The following is a 10,568-nucleotide window of genomic DNA, read 5'->3' as shown; positions in this document are numbered from 1 at the left end:
TTTACTTGCACCACCCTGTACTTTGCACGGGGTGGCCAAACTCTGCTCTGCACTGCTCTTATCTCCCAGCTATGCTGAAAGCGGCAGCTCCAGTGGCACAACACGATTTCCCTGTTGGCCCAGAGCTGCTGCGGGCTCTCTGGGCCAGGGGCTGGCTCCACTGTTGGAGCAAGGTCTGACATCCCTCATTTGGAATTTAATGACCTCTCGTGCTGGCCCTGGCTGAGCACATGCCCTCACAGCATCTCTGGGGAAAGGGAACACAAAATGGGAGTGTAAAGGGGTACAGAACAGGTAAAAAGCACAAGTTGTATTTGATGCCACGTTTTATTGTGCTCACTCACTGAAAACTCTGGCTTTGAGGCTTGGTCAAGCTTTGTGGAGGATTTTGTGTGCTTCAGTCACTCAGAGAGAAGAAGCACCCAGGAAAAGCTACCTGGCTGGCTGCAGCCCCTTTGGAGACATCTTGGTGGTGGATGAGCAGGGAGCAAAGCTGAGCATAGAAATCCCTGTAGTGCTTGGGGCTGGGACCAGCTGCGCTCAAGCACAGGCTGAGGTAAACACTGTATCTTCTCCAGTGGTGCTGAGGTGATAGTTATTAAACCAAATCCTCCCATGGCTTCTGCTTGTGCCATGAGCACTGGGAACAGGGTAAATGAGGTGCCATGTCCACAGTTCCCTGCAGACACACCGATGCTGCTCCACGCTTTCCTCTTCCTGTGCCCTAGCAGTCCCGCTGCCCTCTCCAGCCCTGCTATATCCCAGCCAGGACAGTTTATCTCCTGCACCCGATGCAGGACATCAGCTTGGAATTGGCAGCTTACTTGGCCTGCGGTTCCTTCTCTCTGGCCAGGTCGAGTAGGATTTTCAGTAAGTGAGTATTGAGAGACAGGGACACATTCCTCCCCTTTTTCCTGGGAGCAGCTCTCTTGGTGGTTGGGCTCATCGGCCATAGCAGTGCTTGTCTTTCTGATCCCTCTAGCAATGGCAGGATGACTTTGTCCAGATGAGACCCTGCCCCAGAGCCATTGTCAGCCCTCCTCATTTTGGAGAGGCATGGCAGCATCTTGTTATTGCTGGTGGTTTCCTGCCTCATCAGCTTCCCTCCATCCACAGCTGGGGGAGCTGGCAGGAGCCACTCATGGCTCGGTCCCTTCCAGGCTCTTGTTGGTGCCCCGCGGACCAACAGGAAGGTGAGCAGCATCCTGCCTCACAGCATCGCCGGGAGTGCCTGTGGGGAGCACGTGGCTGGCGCTGAGCGTCACCCCCATCACCCTGTCATGGCCTCATAGCCCCTCAGGCAGGACACGTCCGCACCAGGGCGTCACCTCCACTCCCTGCACCAGCTGGTGGGGCTTCACCCTCCTTTCAGGAACCCTTCATTATTCCACCATGATTTTAACCCTCTTGAACAAGGTGGGGAGTTTTGGGGAGGCTGAAGGGGACATGGAAAGCAAATCCCCTGGGTGTCCTTGTCCTTTCACACAGCCTCTGGTCAGATGCTAGCTGTGCCCTCAATTTCACACCCTTCAGCCCTTTGTCACCCAGGGAAGGAGACAATCCTGCTCAGGAGGGTGGCTACCAGGGTACTGTGGCTGCTCCCCAACCCATTCCTGCCCTTTGGCCAGGGAAATGCCTGGGTTTCAGGGCTGGGTGGGCTGTGAGGCTTTCTTTCTCCCACACCTTCCCTGTCAGATGCTATTCCCCACTGTGTTGCTGGGCTCTTTGGGGCAAAAGCCATCCACCAAGGAGGGACACAAGCCACTTGGACTAAAATACACAGCATATTGATTGCAGGGGGTGACAAGGGTAGGAGATTGACCACATGTCCTGAGTTGTGTCAAGCCTTAGCAACTTTCTCCACCCATCCCTCACCCTGGTCACAGGGAGGGCTCCAGGGATTGCAGGATGCTGTGCTACAGGATGGAGGTCAGTGTGTGGGGATGTAGGGTGGGGGACAGAGCAGGTGCAGGGACACTGCTGCACAAATCCTCTCCCCAAAATCAGCCACCCAGCAGGGTGAAATCCTTTGGAAAATACCAGAGTAGGCAGCCAGAGGTGGTTAACTTGCTGCAAAGTGAGGAATGAAAAGCATCTAACTCTCTGCAAACTATTTCCCAGCTAAAAGCCCCTGAAAAGCACCACTGAGGGCACAGTCTCACCATTTGCAGCAGTTCCTCATCTCCTTGATTTTCTGGCAGTGCTCCCAGGGTGCAGGGACCACAAGCTGGGGATTTGCTCTGCTCCCTGCCAAGCCCTGGCTCTTATCCTGTCCCAGCTCCACCTCTGACCTGCAGAGGGGCTGATGGTGATGGGGGAAGGGGATGGGGGGGTGTGGTGTGTGGAAATGTTTTTAATACATTTTGCCTAACAGCAGATGAGGTCATCCCGGGATGTGGTGGGTGTGTGCCCCTTGCAGCTCCACCAGCTGCATTTGGAGGGGATTCTGGGAACCTGGGACAGCTCAGTTGTAATTGTTTCATGTTTTACTTGCATATTTTTTCTCTGTCTAATTAGGCTTCCCTGCTCCTGTCAGGCTTGGTAATCACTTAAGGAAGGGAGAGAGCACGCATATTGCTGCCAGCCAGGGATTATGGGCAACCCTCTGGGCATTGTGCCTCAAAAGACCCCCAGACAGCTCTCGGTAACAGTTTGGAACTGTATCCTGACAGACTCTCTGGCCACAAGGAGGACATATCTAGAGACATGTCACCTCACTGCTGTGCCAAACCCAAGCGCTGCTTTGGCCACTGGTTTGCAGGACACCAGTGGCTTGCAGTTCACCTTAATGCATTCCAGCTGGGACACCACTGGTGTGCAGGCACCTGTATCAGTCCAGCCTGGCCCCTCTGCCAGCCGCCCAAGGTGGGTAGTAGCCTATAGGCATTGCTGCGGGAGCCCCATATATAAGGAGCCTTGTATGTAAGGGTTTTGCTCCAAAATTCCCCCCTTAGGGACTGTGGGAGCATCCCAAGGCTCTTGGGCACCTGCATGAGGTGAGTTGTAGGTGCTCAGCCCCACAGGCTGGCCAGGGCCAGGGCCAGGAGTCGGGGTGCCCAGGGTCCAGACCACTGGGGGTCTGCCCACCTCTGTAGTCTGATCAGTGGGTGACTGAGTCACCAGGGGACTGTGTCCCTGCCTCCCCAGGATGGCAGGGAATGGAAATAATGCCAACTCTGTTCCTTCTCCCAGGGACAGCCAGGAACTCACACCCAGTAGCCAAAATTAGCTGACAGCACTGATTCACACAGTACATCATGCAGCACCACAGACTCATGTGTTGACATGTCAGGGCCTGGACAGGGGGTCATGGCCTGGCTTGCATCAGCTGGGCACGTGCTGGGCACAGGGATGGGGTACTGGGCTCCGTGGAAGGGGTGAGGAACCCCAGCCAGCACTTCCAGCAGTGGGCAGCTGGAAAGGGCAGCCCAGCTGGGGTGGACAGGGAGCATGTCTGAGTCAAGAGCTGTCCCCAAACTCACAGACATCTCCAGCAATGTGCCAAGAAGTAGGACATCTCCATGTGAGCACAGCTTTAATACACTGCATTGGTACACATATACTTTTGGTGTATATAGATATACAGAGAGAACAGCAGTAAGTGTGGGGGCCACAAAGCTCACCCAGCTGCACCTGGGGCTCTGGGGCAGTGAAGGGCATGTCTCTACTCAGCCTTGGGGATGGGGGCAAGCAGGGGCTGTGACCCTGGCAGCCAACCTCACTTTCAAAAAGCCTTTGAGAGAAGCATGGGCAAGCAGGAACCTCTTCTAACATAGCACCATCCTCAGGGTTTCCCTGACAAGCTGGGGATGCAGGTGAGATCCCCCGGATTAAAGACATGTGTGCTGCTGGCAGGCATGTGATCTGGAGGGTAGCACATGGCAAAAGCCTCCAGTCTCCCCACAGGTCATTGCCAAACCACAGCAGCCACAAAAGGGGAACTGGGCCGTAGTTGAGGTTAAGGTGAAATTTATTCAGATGAAGCTTATTGCAGGGTGGGGGTGACAGATGTTGTGCAGGGAGGCACAAGGATGTGGGCAGCTCTCCCAGCAGAGAGTGGGGAGCAAGAGAAGGTGTTTGGGGGTCTGTGTGGGGCAGGAAAGGGTACAAGGGTATTATGGGATGGTAGGGAGCCCAACTGTGCCAAGTCCCAGCTCTGCTTCCAGAGAGAGGGAATAGGGCTAAGAACCATTCTGTTGGCAACAAATAATTTAAAAATCAAACTGAGAACAGCCCAGTGGGAAAGGGGGTTTCAGAGCCTTGGTGGGAGGCAGTTTCCCATGTGATATAAATTTCACCTTAATGACAATATATTGATATGAAATGAAAACCCATGAGCAGCATAAAGACAGGTTAGAAATAGCACCAGGTTCCTGCTGGGGCTAGTGGGTACATGGGCACTGCCACCATGGGCAACCCAGCCCTGGCCAGGGTGGCAGCTGGGCCCTACTTCCAGGCAGCCCTGCCTGCCAATACACTGCCTGCACCTACATCTTTGGCTGCCCTCCCACCTTGCTGCCGGCACTGCCATGGGAATCTGTGGAGAGAAGCAAGGAGCTGTCAGAGCTGAGGTAGGGGACCAGCACTGTCCCCCCAGCTCCGCATTGCTGAGCCTATGGCACAAGGTGGAGATGCTGCTGGACCTGCTAGTGCCAGTAGCTGTGCCAAGTTCTGCCTACCTGCCCCTGGGTGCCGCCTACAGTGCAGCTCACACTCCTCCTTGCTGTCGAATCGGTTGAGGTTGCCCTGGCAACCACTATAGACAAAGGGCCGGCACTCGGTGACTCTTTGGTTGTAGTACCACCGCAGGGTGTAGCGCTGGCAGTCCCCCTCATCCAGCGGCAGCCTGCAGGGCTCAGCTGTGGGGCAAATGCTGCTGGTGAGGGCAGGCAGGGGCTGGCAACACACTGGTGATGGAGGTTGCCAGACCCACTTGGCAGAGGACGGGAAACCCCAGAAGGGGAAGGCTGAGCATGAGAAGGGTTTGGCTGGAGGAGACATCTCTGTGTTCTGCCCAGGCGCTGGAGTTGAGGGCAGGAGACACCACTCTGGGCAAGCTGTCTCCCAGGACAGCTCCCAGCGAAGAGTTGGGAGGTAGGTGGCGTAGGGACATGATGGCCACAGCACCCTTTGAAAGGGTTATAGAGGAACTCTCCAAAGGCTGCTGCCATCAGGGCTTCCCTGATCTCCTGGGGCCTTTGGGATCCATCCTGTGGCTCATGACCAGAGCCCAGGAAACCTGCCAGGGCAGCAGGTCCCACCAGCCCAGCACACCACCCATCACTGCTGGTGATGGATTCAGTGAGGGGGATAGAGCACAAGCTGCATGGTGTGGGCAGCAGAGTGATAGAGAAGGTGCAGCCCTCCCAAATACCAGCGAGAGGGGCAGGAAATTCCAAATCCCCCCAGACAGATGGCACAGGGACCACTGCCTGTCTGGATGTGAAGACATCACCCCAGCAAAAACTGGGGCACCTCCATGGTTTTCCCCAGTAGCTTAGTTCTCAGTGCCAGGTGAGTGCAGGGAAGCTCACCATCCACTGTGGGCTGCTCCAGGCTGTCCACCTCTGGGACTGCATCATAATCCTCCTCCTCTCCATCCATGCTGTCATACTCCAGGTCATCATTGTCGAGCATGATCTGCCTGTCCTGGCCTGGGAGAAGCATCACGCATAAGCAGTCCTCACTACACACATGGAGCACACAAAAAGGGAAGCAAGTACTAAAAGCACAGGGATGACACACCCTCATCCTCCTCAGTGTGTGACAGCTTGAGCACAGGGACTATGTGAGTGCTGCCAGGAGGGAACGGCTGAGGGGAGAAGGACCCTGTCAAGGGGACACAGGCATCAGGGAAGAGACAAAGGAGTCTGGGGTACTTTCCCCTTATTTCCCAAGGGAAAGCCACCCCTTTTTGGGCCAGTCCAGCACTGTCCCAACCCTGTTACAGCTTGATGGGGTACATGGACAGGGATGGTGGACCTGGAGATACCCGCTCCTCTCTCTGCACCACAGACCAGGGCTGCCATGGGGACTTCTAGAGTAGGGACGGGCTGGGGAAGCCCAGAGAGACAGCACCCACTTGGAGCCCAGCAGGACAGGGACAGGGGAGGGCACAGGGAGGCACATATGCCCATGTCACCAGATCTCATAGGTCTTCGAGACTCTCCATCACCTGTTTGGTCATGCTCTCTCTCTTGGCGGACGATTCTTCCGACTCCCTGGGCAGAGTGGAAGCTGCTCCTGGCCTGAGCCCCCCAGCCTCCTTGGAGAGAAAGTATCCACCTCATCCCAGCTCACCCCTTGCCTCCATCCCTCCAATCCCACTCCTCCAGCCTAACATTCCCTCCAGCACTGCTAATCCCTGCAAGATCCCTGCCCCAGTTCTGACATCCAAGAACAGATGGGGTGCAGTTCCTGTGATCCCTTCAGCTAGATAGACTCTTGCAGCACCCAGACCCCATTGGCACCGCCCCGAGCCAGCTGCCCCTGAGGATCCTTGTTGTACCATCACTTCTGCCACACACCATCCTTTCTCCCTGTGCAGGGTTCTACCCTGACTGAAGGGGTTGTGGAGGGTGCCAACCACCTCCAGCTCCCCAAAACCAGTGGCACACCTGGGTGCCAGGGCCCCTTTGGTGCCACACATATGGGGCAGGGGGATAGGAAAGAAGAGCTGCAACCTGAGTGATCACGTGAATCCTGGTAGTGTGGAAAGTCACCACCACAGGCTGTGGGAGAGACAGGGTGGAGGTCAGGGGCAGCAGGTCCAGACTCCCAGCCCCAGGACAGCAGTGGGGGATGCTCACCACAGTGTTGGCTCATCTCCTGCCTGACAAAGCCACGGATCTCCTCCTCCTGCCAAGCACACAAAGGGGCAAAGGTAGTAATAGGGGATAGTGCAATTAAAGAGGATGAAAAACCCTTTTCCAGGGTCTAGCAGAGCCCAGAGATGAGAGCAGGCTCTGTATCAGTGGCAGTGTTACAGATCCCGCATGCCTTCCCAGCCCAGTGACCAGAGTACCACAAGCCTATGCTGGCTCCCTTACGGCTCCTTACCGTCATGCCTGGCTCCCCCTTCTCCCCACGGAGCCCATGGGTGCCAGGACTGCCCTGGGGACAGCAGAAAGGAGGTGAGAAGGTAGCCCTGGCTGGAGCTCATCCAGGTAGGGCCAGGCACCTGCACACTTACCTGCTCTCCTCTCTCACCGGGGATGCCAGGCACACCACGTGCACCTGGCATTGACTGTCCAGGGGGGCCTCTCTCCCCCTGCAAAGGACATGTGTTCAGGATCTGTCTGGTGGGTGCTGGAGTCTCTCTCTGCTCTCCCCAGCACCATGGATATGCTGCTTTCCCTATGCCTGCACACCAGGCATGCCAGTGCAGGTGGGTTTGGAATGGGTCCAGCTCAAGTCAAGGACAAGCAGGGTTCCAGACTCCTCCCCTCAGACTCCATCCCCTGGGCAGGGGGAAACAAGGGAGGAACCCAAAGCCAGTGAGCTGGCAGGTAAGGACAGAGTTGGGACATGACTCCAGATGCCACCCACCCCTCACCCACTAAGGGGACTGGGTCCTCCCATCCTCAGAGCCCCACAGGGGGACCAGTCACCTGTGGTGAGGACTTACCTTCTGGCCCTGCATGCCCTCAGGACCTCGTGGGCCAATGCTCCCTGAGGGCCCAGGTGGGCCAGGAGCACCATCACTGCCCCGGGGACCAGGGCCACCCATAACACCCGGGGCACCCTGAAGGAGAGCAAAGGGTGAGGCCAGGGGTGTCAGAGTCCCCAGCATCAGAGCAGATGCCATGGACATCCTTTGACCCCACAGCTGGGCATCCCTGAAGAACCAGCACTGGTGCCTTCTAATGAAGAGCAGGGAATTGTTGTCATTCATTGTTTAGTGACATAATTTAGAGCAGTGCTGAATGACTCTTCTGGGAGCATCAGGCTCTGGTACACTTCCAACCAAGGCTGTATCCTGGTACAAGCAATGTGGTGCAATGCACCCCATCCATTTCCAGCCTGCTCACCCGGTCTCCTTTCTCCCCCTGGTCTCCTTTGGCTCCCTGTTGCCCATCAAATCCTCGGTCACCCTGGAAAGAGGAAGGGATAGGCAGCAGGGGACGGACAGTCCGGGGCAGGCAGCAAGAGGATGAAATGCCAGCACAGCTTTTAGAGCAGTGCTCTAACCTACCTTGGGTCCCATAAGCCCTTCCTTTCCAGGAATGCCTGGTGGTCCTGACAGACCCAGATCTCCCTGGGGGACAGAGCAGATGTCCATCAGCCACCAGCCATGTGTTCCTGTCCCATCCTGGTGTCAGTGTGGTGCTTACCGGCTCGCCTTTCCTCCCTGACAGTCCTGAGCGCCCTGGGATCCCTGGCTCTCCCTACAGCAGGCAGGAGAGAGAAAGGGCAGTCAGTCCTTCACCCCTCAGTGCTCACCCCAGAGCCACAGGCAGAGGAGGGGACCCCATGACCCTGTCATGGGGTCAAGGTCTGGCCTCAGCCATTTCCCCACTCTCTCTGGCTGATGGAGGGGATCCAAAGGGCTATAGCCTCCAGGCAACATCCAGGCTCCTGCAGCACCCTACAGGCACCCACTTACCTTCTCGCCCTTGCCCCCATTGAGGCCACAGGCACCTTTCATGCCCCGGTCACCCTGCAAGGATGGGAGGTCAGAGACATGCCAAGCCAGCACTAGTCCTGGCCAGGAGAACACTGGCAGCCAGAGAAGCCAACCCACCTTGAGGCCACGCATGCCCAGGGGTCCCATGTCCCCCTTCTCTCCCCGGGCCCCAGGGATCCCATCACGGCCAGGCTGACCCTGTGAGAGACCACACAGCATGACAAGGCTCTGCTCCTTCCCTGCAGTGGGGTTGCAGAGGCACAAAGATACAACTACTCACTGGCTCACCAGGCTCTCCTGGTGCTCCAGCCTCTCCCTGGGGAAGGCAAAGGCATCAGTCAGGGCAGGTGAGGGGGATGATGCCACCAGCACTCGCCAGCAGAGGGGCTGCCCAGTTTCATACCTTCTGCCCGCTAGGGCCGCGTGCCCCAGGGAAGCCCATGGACCCCTTCTCTCCTTGTTCACCCCTTATGCCCTGCAAGCAGAAACCCAGATCAGCACAGGGCTGGAGGGAGAGCTCTAGCCACTGCATGGCCACAGCACAGCCATGATCACCTCCAAGGCCAAGTATGGCAGCTCCTCTTGCACCATGTCCCTGGTGCCTACTAGCACCAGCACACAGGGCACAGGGATGCTATCATGCCCTGCTTCCTCTGCCCATTGCCCTGCCAACAGCCCTCCATGATCCCCAACCCAGCAGGTCCCACCCCTGCACAAGTTCCCTTCAGCCCTGTACCTTCTCTCCGAGCATGCCTTGCTCCCCCTTGTTCCCTTTGTCCCCTTCTGTGCCCTTCAGGCCACGCTCTCCCTGCAAAGGAGGAAACACAGGGAGGGGTCAGGGAATGAGGTGCTCAGACGCACATCAGGGTGGGAAGGACAGACTCCCGAGGGGGCAGGAATGTGGGGGGCTGTAGGGTGGCTGAAGGAGAGGGGATAATATGCTCTGCAAGGGAGGGTCCCTCATCAGGGAAAAGCTCCTCCAGCCCTTCCCAGAGGGACAGGAAGGATGGGGAGAGGGAGGATAGGGACAGCTCTTACCGGCTCGCCCTTGCTGCCCCGTGCTCCAGCTGGCCCCTCCACAACCACAGTATCACCCTGTATGTGCAAAGCAGAGAGAGAGGTGAGGGTGAGAAGGGGGGCCAGGGCTGCTGCCTGCCTTCCCATTGCCCCCTGCTCCAAGGGCTCACCTTGTCTCCTTTGGGTCCTGGGGCCCCAAGGTCTCCCTGTGAGGAAGGTGAGATGCTGCAAAGATGCACAGCAGGGAGCACCTCCCTGGGCACCCCAATACCTGGAGGTGTATCATTCTTCCCCTAGTTCTTCAGCCCACAGAGTCCCTTACCTTGTCCCCACGCTCCCCTCGGCTCCCAGGCAAGCCCTGTGTGGGAGAAGAGAGGTATGGTCAGGAAGAGGCCTGGATCAGGTGCAGCTGAGGAAGGGGGGCACTTACTGCTGGCCCACGATCTCCTTCTGGCCCTGGGCGCCCATCTTCACCCTGTAAGAAGGAAGGGATGTGAGATGGGGGTTTAGTTTGGGGGCACCTCAGCATCACCCCACCCCAGGGACAGCTGCAGCTCTGGCTCAGAGACCTGTCAGGGCTGGCACCATGAGCCTGCCTGTCCCTAGTTGTGGGGACATGGTGGGCACTGTGGCAGTACCTACCCGTGGTCCTGGGTCACCACGTTCACCTCTAGCTCCTGGCAGCCCTGCCCCAAGAGCGCCCTGCCAGAGGAAGGCAAGAACTCATCCCCATCCTCACTGCTCACAGCTCCTCCCAGTCCTGCCAGATACTCTCCCTTGCTAGGGGACACCCCACAGTTCCCACCACTTCTCTGGGTGCCTGGCACATTGGAGGCTCCCATGTGCCACCATCCAGAGTAGGCTCAGCACCCTCAGGGGTGACGTGGCTGCAGGGACACTCCACAAGAGAAGCAGCCTCCCACCT

At 57.5% G+C, this 10,568-nt stretch overlaps 1 protein-coding gene across 1 annotated transcript in view; it reads right to left on the bottom strand.

The window, feature by feature from the left end:
- Positions 1 to 3,536: 3,536 nt before the first annotated feature.
- Positions 3,537 to 10,568, bottom strand: part of COL7A1 (collagen type VII alpha 1 chain) — a 29,747-nt gene continuing 22,715 nt past the window's right edge. Inside the window, 23 exon segments of the mRNA XM_058422259.1 lie at positions 3,537 to 4,537; positions 4,680 to 4,859; positions 5,535 to 5,654; positions 5,746 to 5,829; positions 6,176 to 6,265; positions 6,684 to 6,731; positions 6,810 to 6,858; positions 7,060 to 7,113; positions 7,193 to 7,270; positions 7,628 to 7,744; positions 8,031 to 8,093; positions 8,195 to 8,257; positions 8,334 to 8,387; positions 8,606 to 8,659; positions 8,744 to 8,824; positions 8,907 to 8,942; positions 9,030 to 9,101; positions 9,363 to 9,434; positions 9,665 to 9,721; positions 9,814 to 9,849; positions 9,966 to 10,001; positions 10,074 to 10,118; positions 10,286 to 10,345. Of these exon segments, the coding sequence (XP_058278242.1) occupies positions 4,488 to 4,537; positions 4,680 to 4,859; positions 5,535 to 5,654; positions 5,746 to 5,829; positions 6,176 to 6,265; positions 6,684 to 6,731; positions 6,810 to 6,858; positions 7,060 to 7,113; positions 7,193 to 7,270; positions 7,628 to 7,744; positions 8,031 to 8,093; positions 8,195 to 8,257; positions 8,334 to 8,387; positions 8,606 to 8,659; positions 8,744 to 8,824; positions 8,907 to 8,942; positions 9,030 to 9,101; positions 9,363 to 9,434; positions 9,665 to 9,721; positions 9,814 to 9,849; positions 9,966 to 10,001; positions 10,074 to 10,118; positions 10,286 to 10,345 (1,599 nt within the window). The 3' untranslated portion in view covers positions 3,537 to 4,487.

The sequence above is a fragment of the Hirundo rustica genome, chromosome 12, assembly GCF_015227805.2.
Source record: "Hirundo rustica isolate bHirRus1 chromosome 12, bHirRus1.pri.v3, whole genome shotgun sequence".
NCBI classification, from domain to species: domain Eukaryota; kingdom Metazoa; phylum Chordata; class Aves; order Passeriformes; family Hirundinidae; genus Hirundo; species Hirundo rustica.
This window is presented reverse-complemented; position numbering and strand designations above follow the sequence as displayed.